Source organism: Cydia strobilella, chromosome 9 (genome assembly GCF_947568885.1).
Source record: "Cydia strobilella chromosome 9, ilCydStro3.1, whole genome shotgun sequence".
NCBI lineage: Eukaryota > Metazoa > Arthropoda > Insecta > Lepidoptera > Tortricidae > Cydia > Cydia strobilella.
Genome location: NC_086049.1, coordinates 7039867 through 7061414, shown reverse-complemented (window position 1 = coordinate 7061414; position 21548 = coordinate 7039867). Strand labels below are relative to the sequence as shown.

The following is a 21548-nucleotide window of genomic DNA, read 5'->3' as shown; positions in this document are numbered from 1 at the left end:
TCCCTGATCAATATGACCTCGGTCTCTTTAAAACAAGAGTGAATAGGCTGTTACTGAACCGGTGAGCTCCATCTTAGGCCCTGTCTTCACTTTCCATCAGGTGTGACTAGGGCCAATCGCCGATCAGTTTATATAAAAAAAAAAAAAAAAAAATAAAAAAAAAAAAAAAATAAAAAAAAAAAAAAAAAAAAACTTGTCAGTAGAAAAAGGCGGCCTTTTTCTACTGACAATATTTGCTTGATATCTGAATAAGAATAAGGCCCCTACCAGCGTGTACACTTTCATAGCCGCGTAAGCTGAAGACGCCGTTCGATTCCGGTCTCGACCACCGGTGGTGGTCTTGGTCACTTTTTTTTAGTGTATGACATATCTATTATTTATTACATTACTACATATATTTAATAAAATAATTTAATTTGTTCCCTAGTTGTAACTGCGTTTTGCCTCAGTTAAAAATATCTAATCTAAGGTATAACTGGTATAAGGTATAGTGCGACATAAAATAGTAGAAATTAAATAAAATGGAACTATTTTTTTTTTATAAATGCTTTTTTATGAGAAAATTGCCCTTTCGGCCACGTCACCACCAGAAAGCTGGTGCGAATGGGGCCATAGAGAGACATTAGTGTTTCGGGTTTGCTAGGCGCTCTGACCTTAAATTAAACAACGGTTTATAAATAAATTATACAATTTATTAAATTTAATACAATGAGATATCATCATAAACGTTTATATTGGGGCTGGGGTCGGAAAACCGTGGCTTCAAGTCTTCCAAAAAATATCACTTCAGAGTTCTTAGACCACTAAAATCATCGTTTGTGGTTATTTTCGGTTCCTAAAACTGGCGATGTGTACTCAAAAGTTTGACGACCTCTGGGATTAGGGCTTTATTTATTCTTCCGATGTCCTCCTACGAGGCTTCGCCCGATACGCTGTAACCAGTTGTTGTTGACGGACTCGCGATCGCGCTTGGCCTGCAGGCTGAACTGCCGCCAGTCTTCACCCAGATCCGGTTCCGATGGACCATAACTGGGCTTCTTCTTGAACGCGCGCTTCGCAGTCTGTAATAAAAAAATGACAGGTTTTAGAATAACCACAAGAAAATGCAAGTCTCTAAAAAAGATTATTAATCTAAGAATTCTAAGATATCCTCTAGCCACTCAAAGACCTAAAATGTCTCCCATTTCATTGTACTGTAATATATATAGTACAAATATAATCATATTATGTACGATATATTATTTGATATTACCAGTTGCTTTTCGGTGAAGAACATCTTGAGGAAATCGGACTAATCCCAATAAGGCCTAGTTTCTCCTCTGGGTTGGAAGGTCAGATGGCAATCGCTTTCGTAAAAACTAGTTCCTACGTCAATTCTTGGGATTAGTTGTCAAGCGGACCCCAGGCTCCCATGAGCCGTGGCAAATTGCCGGGATAACGCGAGGAAGAAAGGGAGAAAGAAAGACTAACCTCAGTAAATGTAGGAGATGTGTACTTCCATAACGAGGCCACAATAAAGATAGGGATCAGCGCCATTCCTACATATTGCAGCATGTTACCAGCAACTGTAAATAAAACAAAAATGTAGTCACTGTTCGCCTGTTAAGTTAGTATCAACATCAGCCCCTATTACTTAGGTATAGCTCTGCCAGCGGTAACCCGGTATTACCCGGGGGGTTTCCAATCAGCCCGGCCCGGGTTTTGCATTCCCCAGTAGACTCATAGGTACCTGCAGGCACACTCTATTTACACAGTATTTATACAGTTTAGCAGGGATCTAAAGCTTTAGGTATACTGTGTATTAACACATTCACCGCTGAGCTACGGTCGTAGCACACGTAGCCGATAACATGGGTTTCCCGGTATGCAGCAAAAATGCTTCGTAGAGGCAAAACGAGAACGTGTCGCGATTAGCGCTGAATGGGTTAATAAATAAATAAGCTTAATTCCCTGGGAAAAACGTCGTCCGTCGAGATTCGTGTCTATCACTCGAATATTGCTATAGCGATAGATACAAATATTTAGACGTTGTTTGAATTTCAATTTCCGCTGTAGCCGTCCTACATTTTAATCAGAATGCAGGTTTCCTCATTGTGTTTTTTATTTATTTTCAGCTTACTAATGGTAAATATAGAACCCTATTAAATAACAAACAGCAAATGTAACATAGGCATCGTAAGTCTGCAGTTACGAACAAAATTACAATTATTAAGATACTCATACGTACTATAAGTAGCCCTGGGGTATACGTATGTGCCTCCAAAGACAAGAGCCTCAGTGGTCACCATCGCGTACATGAAGACAGTGATCATCACAACTGGTGTCACGATAGACCAGCATATGCGCCAATACCAGCCAGTCTTAATTCCCAACATGAATTCAATGTCGACGCAAAGGTTCTCCAGACCTGACAACACAAATTATGTTTTTGATTTATGATTTTGAGCAAATTGATTAATGCACCAAAAAAATTTAAATAAACGAAATTACCATAAATCCAAAAGACAGCAATGGTTTCTGCAATGGCAGCGAAGAGTCGCATAAACGTTCCTCCGTAATAATCGACAATCTCAAGAACGTATTGTCCACCCTGAAATCAAGAAACTAATTTGCAAATCCAACTAGGGAACAAAACAAATTATGTTATGAAATATTTTTTGATTTGTGTTTTTTAAGTAGTCACACTACTATATATAAATTATAAGCTGAAGATGCGGGTTCGATTCCCACCACAGATTATTAACTAGTTACTTCGTATTCCCACCTCGGCCACCGATGGACTTGGTCACTTTTTCTTTAGTGTATGTTATCTATTTCAGTTTATAATTCGTAAATCATGAAATTTGAGAGCTCTCTTTACACATTTCTCGTTTGTATCAATTTGAGCACCATCGAGACGAATAAGTAAATAAGGGTGGTATTCCATCCGTCCAATTTCTCTGTCCATTGTGCATTGCGTCTCACTCTCTCATTAAACAAAATGTGAGACGCAAATACACATTGCACCAAGATATTGGACAGATGGAATACCATCCTAATACACACAATCATCACTACATAGTATAAAACCAAGTCGCTTTCCGCTGTCTGTCCGTCCGTATAATAGTTATTTGTTATACAAGGGTGCAAAGTTGTATTTTACCCGCGAGTGTGGAATTGAAACACGAGCAAGCGAAAAGATTCTATAGTTGAACCACGAGCGAAGCGAGTGGTTCTAAAATAGAATCCTGAGCGTAGCGAGTGTTTTAACACACGAGAAGTAAAATACATTTGCACCCGTGTGTAAGACAAAACTTTTCCCCTCACTATAGCGAGGAAAGTGCAACATCTACAGGCGTTAGATCATCTTCATCAACTGGAATCACTCATTTTTTTACGATATTATAACAAAAAACTGGAAATTCTGTGCTTTTACGTGAGAAGTTTTTAAGTAAAATTTTTGTTGACAATGTTGACATTTCTGACGTATGAAATGTCAATGATGCGTTTTGAAATTGCATCGACTTAACATGTGCGTTCAGAATTATATTTAACATAATTATTATAAAACAAACGTTTATTATGGAATTTTAAGGTTTATGACTTAAAATCATTAAATAAAGCTAAATCTGGTATTTTTTATTAGATTCTCAAACCATTTATTTAATGATAATTAATATCGAACGAACCATTATTATGAGCGTTTTACGTTTTGTTATCTGTCAAGCTACTTAAACACGCTCCATCCAAGGTCAAATTACTTTCCCCACTAGTGGATAAAATGCGTTTTTCCCCGCTTGTTTTAAAGGATAAAAGACGGCTTTCCGAGCTAGTGAGGGGAAAAATAATTTGTAAAGGCTTTGTGTAAATTAGTTGAACTACCCGAATGTATTATTATGTTTTATTACTAACTTAATATTATTATGAAGCCAACATTACTAACGACTTCTTTGACCCGGACACAATTTCACGAAATTGAACCTGATAACTTTTCAAAATCGTTGTGGGAAATATGCAAATATGTGGCTTTCCAGAGAGAAGGGTCCTTATGCTTCATGTGCAATAATGACCATTCTATCAAAATTTCTGTTGGAATTTTAGATAAAAAGGTCCTCATAGCACTTGAAGTGCTGTGATGTGCCTTCTGGAATCTGGAATGGAAAGCTACATATATTCCCTCTGCCTTAAGTTCTGGTAGTGTGGTGGATCAATAATCTTACCGGTGTCACATATACGAGTCCAACGAGGAACCCGGCGGTGCACGCGCCGCAGGCCATGATGATAGTGGGCACTCTCGGGAAGGCATCCAGCAGCACCGTGTTGAGCGTGGAGAGCAGAGCGACGCCGGACCCGATGCCGAGCACGGCCATCATTAGGAAGAACAGAACCGCGAACAGCTACCAAACAATTTATAATTAAATACGGTACGGCTGCGATCGATCGTGGCCCAAAATGGTCCCGCCGGAAGATCAGCGCTGACTTTCGGGTCAGCATTATGCTGAGGCGAGACCATTTTCGTGGTAAACTTTAACTCCTACCTATTTTATAAATTCCTATAGTTTTAGTTATACTTCTGTATGTAATTTTAGGCTAAAGTTTATCGTGAATAAAACATTTGATTCTTGAAGGACTTAATCATAATTATACACTAGATTAAAACATGTTATATAAAGCAGGGGTTTGCCAGCTCTAGCTGATAGAGCTACTCGCAAATTAATTTTATTGACAGAAGTAGAACATAAAATTAACATGCAATCATAAAAAAATAGAACATGATAAGAAAGGTAAAAAGGGCACCACAGTAAGCATTTTGCAGACCCCATAACGGCCAAAATTATATCTTCGATGTTATATTGACAAATTGTAGGTACCTATATCTGATGACTTACTTCATAATCTTCATATATTAACAACAACAAATACCTATGTAATTCCGTATAAGATGAATAAAGTCTAAGGAAAAAACGCCTCCGAAGGCAAGAGAAAATTATTACCGGTTTTGGCCTATTCTCGGCTAGATGGCGTTGACGGTTTCGCTTGTTATTTAACAAGTGAAAAACATGGGTCAAAATCATATAAAAATAATAAATACAAATAAAAAAAACATTTATCCTTATATATATATTCATTTTTTGGTATTTTTATACATTTTCATTTTTAGTTTTAATCGTGTGTCGATTGTCGAAAGATGGCAGTAAATTTACTGTGACTACAAAATTTACTATGACAGTAACCCTCTATCCTATATATTCTCTTTGACAACAACAGCCTTCTTTTATAAAACTACAAGAGTGATTTCGTGATAATATCGATACATCGAGTAGAGGCGTTTTCGCTACGAACCGGGAAAATTGGCTACGCCGTAGCGCTACGAGAATAGGAACATTTGCAGTGTATGAGTTCATAGAATCGCCTCTCGACTTCACAAAACAGCTAGAAATGCCATTAAAATTATGTGCGACCATAGTGCATGTCATAAAAACTGGCCAAGTGCGAGTCGGGCTCGCGCAAGAAGGGTTCCGTACCATTACGCTAAAAACGGCAAAAAAAAATCACGTTTGTTGTATGGGAGCCCCACTTAAATATTTATTTTATTCTGTTTTTAGTATTTGCTGTTATAGCGGCAACCAAAATACATCATTTGTTAAAATTTCAACTGTCTAGCTATCACGGTTCGTGAGATACAGCCTGGTGACAGACGGACAGACAGACAGCGGAGTCTTAGTAATAGGGTCCCGTTTGTAGCCTTTGGGTACGGAACCCTAAAAATTACAATTAGCCACAAGACCTTGTCGTGGAGGAGTTTCATTCTGATCTTTATTTCACCAAATATAACTACATATATAAATAAAAATGCTTGGTATTTAGCAAAGATAGATATAACTCCGTAATAGATAGATACAGTCTAAGGAAAAAACGTGCCTCGAAAATTAAGAAAATTTGATTCTCGTTCAGAGGGCGCTACTAGTTTTGGCCTACAGTCGTATAGATGGCGTTGACGGTTTCGTTTGTTATTTAACAATTTTAACGCATATCAGTGAAAGAACATGGGTCAAAATCATAAAAATAATTAATGCAAATAAAAAAAATCATTTATCTATATTTAAATACATTCTGTCGTATATTTATAAATCTTCATTTTTAGTTTTAAAGTGTGTCGACAGATGGCAGTGAATTTACTGGGGTTACAAAATTTACTATGACAGTACCGCTCTAGTATAAGTTACTCTATGCAATTTAGATAAAAATTAAAAATCGCTATAAATAGGTATGCTACGATTTGAGGAGTTTTGATTGATTTGTCGATGAAAATACAAAAATCAATATATATGCCCAAAGGATTTGAGGAGTTCCCTCGATTCCTCATGGATCCCAACATCTGAAATAGATTTTGACAAAATGGGACCAATTTGTAACTCAATCAAAATAGTACATTACCATACAAGTGTGAAAAATAGGACATTCGCACATGTATCGTAACAACGTTTTACAGTACATATGGCCCTTTTATTTTTGACATAATTACGTAATGTGCTAATTATCGCACTAGTGCGGTAAAGTAGCACAATATGTATCTCTATCAATATGAGCTAACTTAAGGATTTAAGACTTTTAAGGCACTTCCCCTCCATTATCTTTTTCCACACTGTAAGTAACTTTTCATTACTAAGCATAACGTAATCTGTGTATCAGAGAATCAATATAATTAGCGATTTCACAGATACTTTATTAGATACGGTTCATGTAGCATGCAGTTATCTTAGTATATCTATTAGATAATCAAATAATATTATCGATACAAATTCGTATGCGGCGTGCAATGCATTGTATATGTATTTTGTTTGGATCAAATTTATAAATTAAGTACCTACCTAGCTACTTAATTTATTAATTTACTTAATACAAATTATGGGTGAATTAAAAATAATAGGTCGTAAAGCGTAGTTAAGGACCTGTAATTAGTCTAAAGTTAATATATTCCATTGTGTTAAACTAAGTAACCATGTAAATTGCATTGAATTTATCATATACCTATAAGTTTATAATATACACACTTTCATGCAAGTAACTTGAATAGAAATTGCTTAATTGTTTTAACACAATGGAATCAATTAACTTATGACTAATTGGAGGTTCTTAACTGTTACTAAAAATTTTTTGCAATTCACCCTTATACTTTATTGACCTAAGATAGGCTATTAAGAGGGCAACTAGACTAAGTATTAAAAAGTACTCTCGTGTGTCGCTCAAACAAATCTAACGACTTATCAACTGTTTATAAATGGGCCAATGGGGGTTATAGTTTCATAAATCTTACCTGTGGTACAAACGGTGACTTGGCGATGGCATCAGGGTAGGAAATGAAGGCAAGGCTGGTTCCGCCGCTACCGACGACGTCTTCTACATTATCGTAACCCAATTCGTAAGCCAAGTTGCCGAGGACACCGAAAATTGTTATACCCGATATTAAACTTGTGAACGTATCCAAGGTAGTAACGATCATGGAATCTCTGAAAGACAAAACAATGTTATGATAGGGTTACCTTTAAGATGAAAGTGGAGGACCCGCGCGGTAGCGCCTTTTCATACACGTAGTCCTCATTTTCCTCTCTGGATATTAACATTATTATATATTTTTTGACACAATTTGTTGTATATCAACCTCAGCTATGCCCCTTCGTTTGATTTTTGCGAATTTTCATTTATTATAAGATTTAGGAGCATTTAAAAATATGTATGAAAACTGTTTTTCGTTTCAAATTTTACAATAATATAAAAATCGATAAAGCATAGGTTAGTATACATCAAATTATGTAAAAAAATATTTCGTAACTTCAATATCCAGAAGGGAAAATGGCAATGGCAATGGCAATTTATTAAGTGGCAACGCAATGCACCCGGCATGGCTCAGAACGGGTTTTAGTTTCTAATTTTTATGTATTTCTTGTATTATAAAATAGTAATATATTTTTTTATTAAGTTACAACATGAGAAATTCAATGAGTTTTATGGTGTAAAATAAATGTTATTAATAATATAAAAAAATATTAGAACGATATTTTGGCATTGCAGCATATATAATAATATAAATATAAAAATGTTTTTGGTAAAATTCTGCTGCACCTATTCCTATCCTGCTATAGCTTTCGGGACAACATAGAAGCAGCACTTCAGGGATAAGCCCATTTACACCCTAGCATTTTAAGATTAAATATAATTACCTTCTAAACGAAGTGTGATTTATTCACACGTGCTACTTCTTATACTTGATGCGATTCAGGTTTGAAAGCTTTTACTCCGATTAGCAATATCAATCGGGCCACCTATTCTAACTCTCTAGCCTGAAGGGCTATGACCAACGCTTTACAACCTAGGTGGGTCTAGGTGATCTGATGAAAAGAAGCGCCAAGTATTCATCACTTTCATCAGTCAACCAAATTACCCTTTTTATGTTCAAAAGCTATGAATACTAAACCCTTAATCCCATTGCCCAGAACTGAAAGTCTAGACTGAATTTTTAGTCTTAGCTGTATAAACGAAAAACGAAGTACTAACTTTATTTGCTAACTATTATGTTTTATGACACTGAAATATCAAGTTGAGCATTATTATTTATTTCACTCAAAGTAGCCATTGGACTGCTCTTGCCTGCCAAAGGGTCCCTAAAACAAACCATTCTTCTATCCCAAAATAGTCTGTGTTCATAAACCCAGCTTGATATTTAAGATTTTATTTTGAATAATATAAATCATTGAATCTGACTGCAATACACAGTACCTCGTCTTTACACCAGAAAACCAGAAATTTGATAGAAAAATATCAATTTTTTTGCTTTCTTCTTTGTCTTTAGAGATAAGATTTTACAACAAAACCTTAATTCTCTACCCAGATCCACCATATCAGATTTCTAGACCAAAACTAAAAATTACTGTAATTTCCTATAAATAGTTTGTGATTCTACCCTATTCCTACCCTTTGACCCTACTCGTACATCCAAAACGCAGTCCTAGTGACTCGACCTAGTGACTTGGAATATACACAAGTGTGACCCTACGATAAGCTGTAAAGTTCGGCAGGCGAAACCGAAGATGCAACCTACAGGCTAGTGTATTTGGCTCCCCCCCCCTCGCCCTACGCCCGCGGGCAAGGTGGCAGCTGGCAGGGAGTAAGCCGAGCCGCCCTGTTCCATGTATATGTATGTAAATCGGTACCCTAGCAAACACCCGCACCAATCACATGGGAAACTGCCACGACTAAGACTTTGTGTATGGTATCAATCACTATAGAAGTTTTCCCTGCAACCAGCACTAGTACGAACCAGAGCCAAATATATTTAATACAAGACCTCAATTACTGCAGACTTCAGTGAGCAGGGATTACTCCCAATGGCACGCACGTGATGCCCTCACTTCCATCTTACAGCTGGACTTTGAGACCAGGGAGAGTATGTTTATGTCTTATGTTGGTATAAAAGAGATGCCAAGTCCTCTCAACTTGGAGCAAAACTACTACTAAACGCCTTACTTTAACACCGCAAGGCCTGAGCCGCTTAGACGGACAAACTGTCAGTCCAAACAATGATCGGGCTTTATAAAATAGCATAATGACCCTATGTCTCTATTCTTATTAGTAAAATAACTAAGTTCCGTTTTAAAATCCTTTGTAAAACCAAACTAACTAAACAAAGTGAAGTTCCCTTTATCTATGTTTATCGATACGAAAATTACTTACCATAAAATTAAACAGAGACACAATTCTAAATCCTAGCTATACAACGATATTGTTACTGTATAGCGTGGCGGCACTTAGAAATACACAGTGTAGAAAACATCACGATAAAATAAAACCCATACATAGCAGTAAATAATCTCCACAATAGTTTAAGTTGAGCGTTACGACGATATTGTCCCTATAAAGCCAAACACAGACATAAATTCCAAGTTTTAATTTATCAGGATAATTCCTAGCAAAAACAAACAAATAGAAAGAATAGTAGAGAAACTTCACTTACCACTATTACTCCCAAAAGCCACACTGCTAGTTTGATGGTCGAAGAATGAATGAAAATTGGTCATGGAAATCTGTTCCTGGCTTGCGGTCTATTTCTTTATGTTTTCGTAATGAAAAACGAGGTTAATACTAGGTATTAGGCACTTGGCCAGTTGCTCTTCCAACTAAGCTACCGAAACTTTCTCGTTTGCGGCGATATCAAGATCCAAAAATAGATCAAGATCTCGATAATATTGTTGATAATGATAAGTCCAAAAACATCACATTTGTTCTCAAGTATATTAATTTACCTGTAAACGTTTGATCTGAATCCGTTGTAAGAAGCAAACATGATGAGAGCCCCAGAACACACGGAGAGCGAAAAGAATACTTGGGTCACGGCAGCATACCACACCTGTAAATAGAATTTAGTTCAGAAAAATAATTGTAGTTACGTTGTACCGATGCACGTTACCCGTTATAAAGTAGGATTACGAGTAGGTTAATCTTTTTTTTTATAGGGAAATTCTTACACAAATTGACTAAGTCCCACGGTAAGCTCAATAAGGCTTGTGATGTGGGTACTCAGACAACGATATATATAATATACAGGATGGGCCAGTGATAAATGCATTTAAAAAAAATTAATAAATAATCAATTTTTATGTTTTTAAATAAAAATTATAATTAGAATTTGGGATAAAGAAATAAATTTTACGTTTTAAAAATTAAATCATCAAGATGGCGTCCGTAGCGGTTGCGGCACTCTTCCAGTCTTGCTTGTAAATTTTGAAAGACTTAACAAGACTTTCGTGTTAAGAGATTTCCTGGCTCCGAAACTTCACGAATCGTATGGTTACAACAATAACACATGGTTTCAGTAAGACGGGGTCACCTGCCATACAAGTAACGTGACCCTGGAAGTTTTGCGTGAAATGTCTCCTCAAAAATTGATATCGAGGCGAGGTGATTGCTTGGCCTCCCAGGAGCCCTGACATAACTTCGGCAGACTTCTTTTTGTGGGGTTACTTGAAGAGTAAAGTGTACTCCAATAATCCGACAACCACAGCCGAATTAAAGGAGAATATTCGTCAAGAAATCCAATCAATATCTCCGCAACTTCTAACGAAAGTCTTTCAAAATTTACAAGCAAGACTGGAAGAGTGCCGCAACCGCTACGGACGACATCTTGATGATTAAATTTTTAAAACGTAAAATTTATTTCTTTATCCCAAATTCTAATTATAATTTTTATTTAAAAACATAAAAATAGATTTTTTTTAAATGCATTTATCACTGGCCCACCCTGTACAAATACTTATTTACATAGAAAACATCCATCACTCAGGAACAAATATCTATGCTAATCGCACAAATAAATGCCCTTACCAGGATTCGAACCCATTCGGGCTTCATAGTCAGGGTCAATACCCTAGTCTAGTCGGTACCCTGCCTATGAAGCCGATGGTCTTGGGTGGGTCTAGTGGCCAGACCGGTCAATCTTAAATTAGCAATGAAACAACAGCGTCAGTAGTTTTGACCGCGCCGAAGGTTCGAGTGCGCTGGCGATGGCGTACCGCTCCATCTCACTCTGCTTCCGACCGTCTAGGGGACGGACCCGTCCCGGCTGCGTTCACGGGCCTCGCGCCGTGACTACACGCGCCGGACGGATCTAGTGTTCCTTGTCTAAAGAAATAGTATTATAATTATTACCTATACAAAAGAGTGATTTGGTGTAAGAATTTTCACATTGCTGTTTAATGCGATAAAAGTCTTAGACATTTTTCCCATATAAACTTAGATGTTTGGGTTGATTGTACTAACCTCTAATCTTAAAATTTTCTCCCATTCAGGTGTTATAAAGAACAATATGCCTTTTCCTGCACCAGGAAGAGTTACAGCCCTGTAAAAAGGGGATTAATTATTATTATGCCATCGAGTAATTTAGGGGGAAAATCGGCATGTTTCTAAATTGCAAAAAATGCAGCAGAATGTTTAAAATCCCTTTAAAACTTGTAATTCATGTAAACTAATAAGAATGACTACATCCAAGATTAAAACACAAAAAAACATAATATTCTAAAATAAATTAATAATTAAGTGCCTAAATATCTGGGTTTATGGATTTGGATAAAATGCTTTAGTTAAAGGTTTCATCATACCTGATAAGCAGGATGAAGAGCACGATGTAGGGGAAGATAGCCAAGAAATAGGCAGCCTTGCCCGAACTCTTGACTCCTCGCGCCACAATCAAGAAGATGATAATCCATGACACCAGCAGGCATATCGTTAAATCCCAAATCGGCAACCCTGTTATTGCATTACATGTTACTAAACCATAGAATATCAATATTAAGATATTTAAGTGTAAAAATATTTTTTTATCTAAAATAGGTTATATATTAGTACTAACCAATTCCGTCGTGTATGCCATCTGATTGACGAAGTACCGAGTGTCTGTAAGAAAATAGAAGATTTAATATGCGATTTTTATATTATGAAAATCATTTTCTTTGATTTGTGGCTTTTCTAGTGCTATAACCTAATTCGGATTGGTCTTTTTGATATTGAATAGAAATGAAATCTATTGGCAAAAAATTTTTATTGACGATATACTATGTAGAGATATAGTAATCTACAGGGCATTTTTTTAGGGTGGAGTTTTAAATAGGGCACTAAGGGCTCTACCTGATCCCGTCTGATCTGATTTTCGCGTTAGCAGAACGGGATCAGGTAGAGCTGCCCTTAGTGCCCCATTTAAAACTCCACCCTACAAAAATGCCCTGTAGATTACTATATCTCTACAGAGTATTTTCTTGAACCTTATTAGGTATATCCTTTGGTAGTAGGTACTTCGCGCAAAGTGATCCCCGGAGTTTCAAAGTGTATCTCGCGCGCTCATTTGACTTTAATAGCCACTACCTATAATACTAGTTCCAAGTGAAATGCACGGCGAGTCGAATCAATATTAAAAGATGTTAAACCAACTGCCGGTAGGCCTCCAACGAGATGGAGCGACGACCTGGTGAAGGTCGCGGGAATTCGGTGGTTGCGAGCGACACAGGATCGGTCGGAGCGAGCCTTGGGGGAGGCCTATGTCCAGCAGTGGACGTCTATCGGCTGACATGATGATGATGATGATAAAACCAATTACGGCGTTAGAGCGTGGTTTCACATTGTCCGATCCGATATCGGATGTAGGATCCTACGAGTACACGCGCGTAGTCAGGCCGCGGGGGCGCGCCCGGGCGCCGTCTTTAGCGGTCATGCACGCACACTATAACAAACATTATGCCTACACAAACGCACACAAACAAATATTATCGGTCCGACAGCTGACGGGGGGCTCCGACATGGCTGAATTTATCGGAAGCGCCTTTCCGATATCGGATGTCGGAAGGCGCCTATGACAAAAACAGCCGCAGGAGAGTGTCATTGGCATTACTTCCGCCTTTTTGCGTTATTTATCGTTTTTTTAGTAGTAATGATTTATTAAATGCATAAATAAATACAGAGAAACGCATATCTTACATTATACTTCCTTCCGACATCCGATATCGGATCGGACAATGTGAAAACGCTCTTATTCACAAACGCGCTACAAGCCTCAATTAGATATTAATCGTTTGTCATGTTAAAAAAGCGTTTGAATGACACAAATGGATACATGTGTATTTTTTATTCACACGATGGCGGTGGCGCTGTTTATCAAGCGTTGTTGGATTTTCGACTAAGCGTTGGTTGTTAAATCGAATTTAGGCGTTTTCTAAAATAAATATTCAAAACCTGATTCTCGTGGTGTTTTTGGGTTCTTTCAACTGAGAATCACTAGCATATTCAATCATGATGATAAGAAAATGTCCCAAAAATTTGTATGAAAAGTGTATATTTCACTACGTCACGCACATTTTTCACACTAAAACGTGACGTAATGGAATGGACATTTTGGGACATCTTTTTTAAATCTGCCATTTAGATTTGAGAATGCCGTCGATTCTGAGTAGAATGAGCCCAAGACTGTCCAGATTTGAAATAATCAGGTTTTCAATATTTATTTTAGAAACCGCCCATTTTAACGCGCGTTGATAAAGCGCCCGTGCGTATGAGACCTAAACATAATATACAGTACATACTTTCTCGCACTAGTGCGTAAAAGAGCACTTTTCGTGCATATGTCGAAAGTTTAAAGGGCCATATGTACTGTAAAACGTTGTACGATACACGTGCGATAGGTAATTCGCAACTCGTGCCGATTTAACACTCCAAGCGGTCGTGTTTTAATTTATCGCCACTCGTTTCTAATTTCCTCTTTTTCGCACTTGTATCGTAAATAACTATTTCATTTCGCATGCTCTGAAAGAGGGTCATTGTTGTTCTAAAAGGTGTGCAGAAAATGATACGTGTCTGTACTAGAGCATTTTACGTTCGATGTATGATTTGTTTTTTTTTTACGATAAGCAATTAAATTTTGAGTTTAAATAGATTTGTCATACAATTTCCATTCTGATATTTGACTCCCGATTCCATAAACAACGATACTTTTGGATAAATTGTTAATTGAAAGTACCCTCAAGAAATACTGTAAAATTTATACTTATATAGTCATGTTTTAAAAGAAACACATGCATTTTACTTTCCTTGTATTCGAAATGAAAAGTAGTGTTTAACTCGGGTGAAAGGTTAAATCCCTTGGTTAAAAATCTACTAATTAACTAATTGAGGCTTGTAAAGTTTTATGAATAAGGGGGTTCAAGTACAAACGAGGCTCCTAGGTTGTTTCATTCAATGTGAAAGCAATAAATATATTATTATTATATTATATTATTATTAACTTTCATGTTATTGTAGTATAAAAATGTTTATCACCGGGATTAGTATTGCAATTTCAACATTCTAGCTTGTTTTGTAGTAGGTATTTATTACAATATGATTTACGATCCACGTCCACGTATCCACGTTTCTTATAAATAGCGCAATCAAATTAACCTTGCTATTATCAAGATATTCTAATATTTATCGATTTAGCACCTAATGCTTGATCGTAAAAAATCTATTGATAAATGCGATATTCAACGTAAGTACTTTTATTACTATTTGGACAACCAACAGCAACTTATGGGGCATTTTCTATAAAAAGGGACCTTATTGTCGATGGCGCTTACGCCGCACAGTGCCGCGCGGCATAGTATTTATGCCGCGCGGCACGGTGGCGTAAGCGCCATGGACAATAAGGTCCCTTTTTATAGAAAATACCACTTATTAGCAATCTACGTAAAAGGAAACTGCTTATACACTTATTTACCGATGTAATGATGAATGATCAGATACTAAACATCATGATAGAAAAGTCATCTCAAAGTGTTAGTTATATGTAGTAAGTACTTAAATACTATTAAAACGCACGTGAAGTATAATTCAGCGCTGCTAACTGCATTTCCTTCCAATTGGCTAGCATTAACGGACTCTCCCGAAGGCACGCAGTTTTCCCACTCGTCCCGGCATACGGCCCAGGGTAGCGTTGATTGGAAACTCATCACCAAGTAATAAAGACATAGCGCGATGATGGATACGTAGTAGGAAAGTACATAAGCGGCACCTAGAGCTTGCGCGTAGCCAGTACCTAAAATTATACACGAATACATAGTTTAAAAAAAAGTAAATAGCTATAAGTCGCGATCAAAGCAATATTTAGAAGTTTTAAGGATAAAATATCATTCTGTATGTTTTTAGGGTCCCGTGCCTAAAGCATAAAAACGGGACCCTATTACTAAGACCAAAACTCCACTGTACTGTCTGTCTATCACCAGGCTGTATCTCATGAACGGTGATTAGCTAGACAGTAGAAATTTTTACATATGATGTATTTCTGTTGCCGCTATAACAACAAATACTAAAAATTAAATATGTACGGAACCCTCGGTGGGCTAGTCCGACTCGCACTTGGAGGTTTTTGTTTTATTGCTACTACAGCCTCAGTAGCACTTAAGTATAATATAATTAATATATATTACTAACAATTATAGTGAACACTTTTATAATATGCATATACCATACCAGAGTTAATAATGCTAAGGAGAAAGAGAGAGAGAGAGAGAGAGAGAGAGAGAGAGAGAGAGAGGGGTAGGTAATGCCGAAGAGACACAGTTGTATGTAAATGAACGGAGATAAGAGTTGACGACAGTTAGGTCTTAACTTAACACGAGATCGAATATCAATTGAGTCGCTTAACTTCAAACTCGGGTAAATCCATCTGTTAGATTATGCGATTTTGGTATTAAGAAAAGGTAATAGGGTAGATATTTGCTGAGAGGGTCGAATGGATTTACCCGTTTGAAGTTAAGCGACACAATTACCTAGCTTATTTTTATGGCCTAAATTGCCCCCTATTAATGGTTGTAAATATTATATTGTTATCTCACTTACCTTTCATGGCCGGCGAAAGAGCCCATATTTTTACACAGTTACTGCTGCTGAATTGTCCAAGTACTGTTTCCAGATAGTACATAGGTTTTCCTATAACTAAAAGCACTATAATATAGGGGATGAGGAAGGCTCCCCCTCCGTTTTGGTAAGCGACGAAGGGAAACCGCCAGACATTGCCGAGGCCCACGGACGTGGCTATACAGGACATTAGGAACTCTAAGGCGTTGTCCCATTTTGGACGATTTTGTGTTCGGTCTTCTTTCTGTAAATAAAAAAAATTACTCAAAAGGGAAAATAAATAATTTTAATGGTAGTTGATCCAGGAAACCACAATGTTTTATGGAATTCAATTTTCATGTCATTGATATATAAGATTAAACTTTATATTGTTAAGGTAATCCAGAATTTTTGTTTTTGTTACGAAATATTTTAATGTAAATGTTAAAAAAATACGTTGTATTAAATAGAAAAATGTTTTAAGTTGTTTACCACCCCGTTAAAGTTATAAATGGTTTAAGTATAAGGTTTTTGGTATAAGCCATCTTAATTTGTCGGTACTTCCGTTTGGGCCAAATACCTGTCCTTTCGCCAAATTTCACTTCCAAACAAACATATCGCAGTAGTTTCATTTCCTAAATAAATCTTTAGCAAATTTATACTTCGCATTCAATTTATTTGGTCGAATTATCATTTAGCATAATTTTACTTTGTCAAATTTTATTAACCTCGTGAGGCTAAATGTACATATTCATTGCAATCTAATTTGAACCTTTTGATGAAACAAATATAGTAGCAATTCTTTTGTTTCACTGCGTTGTAAAACAAACGAAATTCGTTACAATTTACTTATAGAGTAAGGTTCAAATTTAAAAAAAAAAACCTTATATGGTGGGTCTTACGAGGTTAAGACAAAAAATTGTTTAAGTAGCAAACGTTTTTTATATTGGCTAATATTAGATTCCAAAAAGATGTTTAAACAAATTGTCACTTCGCATTCACCTGAGCTGTTTGTGTGAAGGGCGGCGCAGGCGCTCTTTACGTAAGAGCACGCGTAGCGACCTATTTAAATTTGTACCTCAATTTGTTGGGTTAGAATTTTGAATTTATATATTATTTCTACTCAGAATCAGGAGCTTTTTCTGTTCACTGAGAAAATATGTTCCCATTTTTTTGGTCAATTTAGATAGTTTTCAGCTTCTATAACCATAACATATCGGACAAACAAATTAGACTGTATGAAATTTTGGGAACACTTTTTTCTTGTATTAGGGTCAAAAAAACTGACTCTTCTGTCTGGAAATAACACAATTCTGACTGGAAATAATATAAAAATTCATAATTCTTAAATGCAAGTTGGGGTAATTTTCATAAATGAAGGCAGAAAAAAGCAGCAAAATAAATGCAGAAAAATGCTGAAAAAAGGCGGGTGCATTACAGTTGTTATAATTACTTTTCATATATTATAATTTGGTATGTCGTTACTTTGAATAACGTAATAAATGGCATACTACCGTAATACCTAATTAACGGTTAACATAATGTAATTATTGGTATAATGGTCATAGGGCATATTTACACTTCGTCTAATATATATTGCCATAATTATTACATACTCTAAAGCATATTATATGTTATAACAAGTGATATCACATAATTATTTGTGTGGCATAATAGTTGCATGATATAAATTGGTTAGGTTATGTTGAAACTGCGAGTCCGCACAAACGAATAACTACCTAGCAAAAGGAGGGTTAGGTTAGGTTAGAACTTTGACACCCCGTAGAATGAAATACCTAGGAAAAAAAGTGGTTTAGTGGAAATCCGTGAATAATTTGGTTAGGTTAGGTTAGAACTGAGACCTCTCTAGAATAAAACAGCTAGCAAATGAAGTGGGATAGCATAAAACACATAACTAGAAATTCAAAATTTTAGTGCAATCGTGCTATTCTTTTTCTTCAGGCGTGTTTACACTAGGATAGTTTGTATTTAATTGTAGGGCCTGCGTACTAGTTATAAAAAGTATGTAAAGTGTTACGTTATTCTTAAATAAAATATGCTAAAAATGGTTATACAATATATGTATTTATAATTGATATAATTATATTAAGTATTACGTTATATGAAAATATAATATAACAAATGTCATTATAAAACATGTCCATATACTATTTCAAAATTATATTACAATAGGCATTATATCAATGATAGGTTAGATGAAATCACAATATAACAAAGGAAACGTATAATAAAAATTACATTATAACATATAATAATATATCAAATGGCGTTATAACAAATGTATGTTATTATATATATATTTATATTAAACATTACACACCCAAAAAAGGCACCCCCCTGCATATATTCTGTAAATTTGTATGGACGTGGGGTACCTTTTCTCTGCAGCTGACTGTACCAAAAAAATTACTATGTTTTTCTAATCATCAAGATGTCAAAACGATATTTATTTTTATTTACATCAATTGACGTGGTTCTGCAAACGTGAAACAAACTACACATAAATACGTTTCAAAATTGGAATTTTACGGTTACCACCAGTAACCCCCCGCTTCCATGAGTCACTGACAGTGTCAACACTGAGATATACGTTAAAGTCTACGTAATTTGGGTGGGATAGGTTTGAACTGCGATCTTCACAAAACCGAACCGCTATCAGAAAAGTGGGTTAGGTTAGGTTAGAACTGTGACCCTTACAGAAACAAAATGCTTCTAGAAATAAAATGGAGTGTTGAATTTTGGTGATCATTTACTATTTTTGGGCTAACAATGATTGTTTGGTGTGATTTGCTTTAATTTGGTAGTAAAAAAAATTTTTTGACGTTACATTTTACTATATCTGGTGATCAGTTAAAAATACTGCATGCAGGCTCTCTATTGGGATATAAATCGTATTCCATGCAATATATTGGGAAATGTTAGATAAGCCTAACAATACATTTGACTAAATAATACTTGGTAAAATGAAGCTTGACCAAGGAATGATATGTTAAACAATAACTTGCCTAAAACGAGTTTTTCTAACTGTAAAATTGCGATAAGTTGTTTTGCCAAATATTTTTTTGGGAAATGATAATTTGGGTAAAATAGTTTGCGGTGTGATACTTTGGGAAACGTTTTTGGCCCATTCATTAGTAAACCTATTTTGTCAAGAAGGCACCTATACCTTATCTATTGAAAAAAAAACCGTGGTAACCTTCCCGGGAGCACTGTTCAAATTCGATATATTCAAATTAATATGACGTGTGTCCTAATTGCGCGTGTGTCACTAGACGTGTGCATAATTGATTCCAGTGGCCAGTAAGAAGGTCCGGTCTCTTAAAACGTAGTGGTTATATTCTCTTTGGCCGAAGGTCTGTGCCTTAACCTGTCAAGAAATGGCTATATGGCGGATGAATGTTTGTAATGTCACCGTACCTATTTAATAATTATTTCGCTTAAAATTTAGTTTTTTCTTCGCAAGTGCGATGAAAAACATTGTGTGTAACTGGGGGGGTAAGAATATTGTAAACTCGAGTCTTTAATTCCCTAAATTAGATTCCCTGAATTAGAGGAATTATAGACCTCGTTTACAAAATCTCGCTTACACAATGCACCTACTATTTACTATTTTGTTTTCTAATTGTCATAGAGTAGTATAAAAATCCGTAGCATGAAAATCACAGTTTTTTATTCTCATATAAGCTTGTTTCCATGCTTTTGGCCTAGGGTGTAGCAATATTGTATAAAACAAGAATGGAAGAAATAGACATGCTGCGGCGACCCCAAGTGAATGGGACAAGGGCAAGCGGATGATGTGTATGCTGTATAACGCGATTGTTTTAAATATTTAGATTATATTCTTACAATTTAAGTAAGTAAATGATAATGTACTGACCGTATCTGATTCAAGGGATACAATGTTAACTTTTTCTGGTGCTGATGTTGCTTTACTGTTTTCCGAATATGGCACATCTTCAACGACATTAATGGTCGGTATCTAAAATTAAAGAAACAAATTAGCAAATTTTAACAGAAGCTAAACGAGTTAATTGCCTGAAATTGTATGCGACTAAATAATAAATTATAATTACGAGAATGTTACACTGCGTAACTGGATCGTGCATGTTTTAATTATTTTTCAGACAGTGTAATTAATAAAAATAATCTAATAGAAACATAAATTTAACACAACGAAACGACTCTTATCTACATAAATACATAAAGAGTTTCGTAGTTAATGGAGCAGGTCTCATTTCAAACACAGACAGAGAGAATCATACTATCTTTGTCTTATACTAGTACTAGTACTAGTACCCAAAAGAAAAGGATGAGTATAGTTTTTTTTGTTCTTATTTACTGATAATTTGGTTTGACCAACTATATTTACAACATTGACTCCATTCGACACGTCCAACGAAGATTCTACTTTGTAAGTAGGTACTCGTACTTACAACATTGACACCATTCGACACGTCCACCGAAAATTCTACTATGTAAGTAGGTACTCGTACTTACAACATTGAGTCCATTCGACACGTCCACCGAAGATTCTACTTTGTAAGTAGGTACTCGTACTTACAACATTGACTCCATTCGACACGTCCACCGAAGATTATACTTTGTAAGTAGGTACTTGTACTTACAACATTGACTCCATTCGACACGTCCACCGATGATTCTACTTTGTTAGTATCTTCTAGCGAACCATCAAAAGCAGCATTGGTTTGACCCCCTTCGGGCGAATTTGTTGTACTAGGGTCCTAAATATCAGTCACAATTACATGAATACGAATAAATAATAATAATAATACAAAAAAACAATTATTTAAATATAAAAAGTGTGGTCGGTAACATGAGCGAATTTAAATAATTACATTAATTACTATCAACATGAATATCCGCAGTTACCCTGTAAAGTTAAAAATGATGTTTTTTTGTTTAATCCAGTAAAATTTTATCAAGTTTATCATGATATCAACGATGTCGAAACATTATTAGTTTCAGCTATTCGGGTATCACTGGGAACTATGTCACAACAGGTACTTTGTTTATTACGATGCCACGGTTATTTTAAATTTATTTTATAACATTGTTATTGATCCACAAACTCCACTTAAGAGGCCGTAGTCGATTTTGGAGCAAAAATGTAAAATTGA

The 21548-nt window shown here is 35.9% G+C and overlaps 1 protein-coding gene across 1 annotated transcript; it reads right to left on the bottom strand.

The window, feature by feature from the left end:
- Positions 1–860: 860 nt before the first annotated feature.
- On the bottom strand, positions 861–20411 carry LOC134744176 (sodium-dependent nutrient amino acid transporter 1-like). The gene is made up of 13 exons (XM_063677889.1): positions 20288–20411; positions 16393–16654; positions 15373–15589; positions 12383–12426; positions 12132–12279; positions 11794–11872; positions 10281–10384; positions 7298–7490; positions 4200–4376; positions 2491–2590; positions 2228–2407; positions 1471–1565; positions 861–1061 (listed from the first exon to the last, which is right to left on the bottom strand). Exons 2-13 carry the CDS (start codon positions 16598–16600, stop codon positions 888–890), a joined length of 1719 nt encoding a protein of 572 aa, XP_063533959.1. The 5' UTR covers positions 16601–16654; positions 20288–20411; the 3' UTR covers positions 861–887.
- Between the last annotated feature and the right edge of the window lie 1137 nt (positions 20412–21548).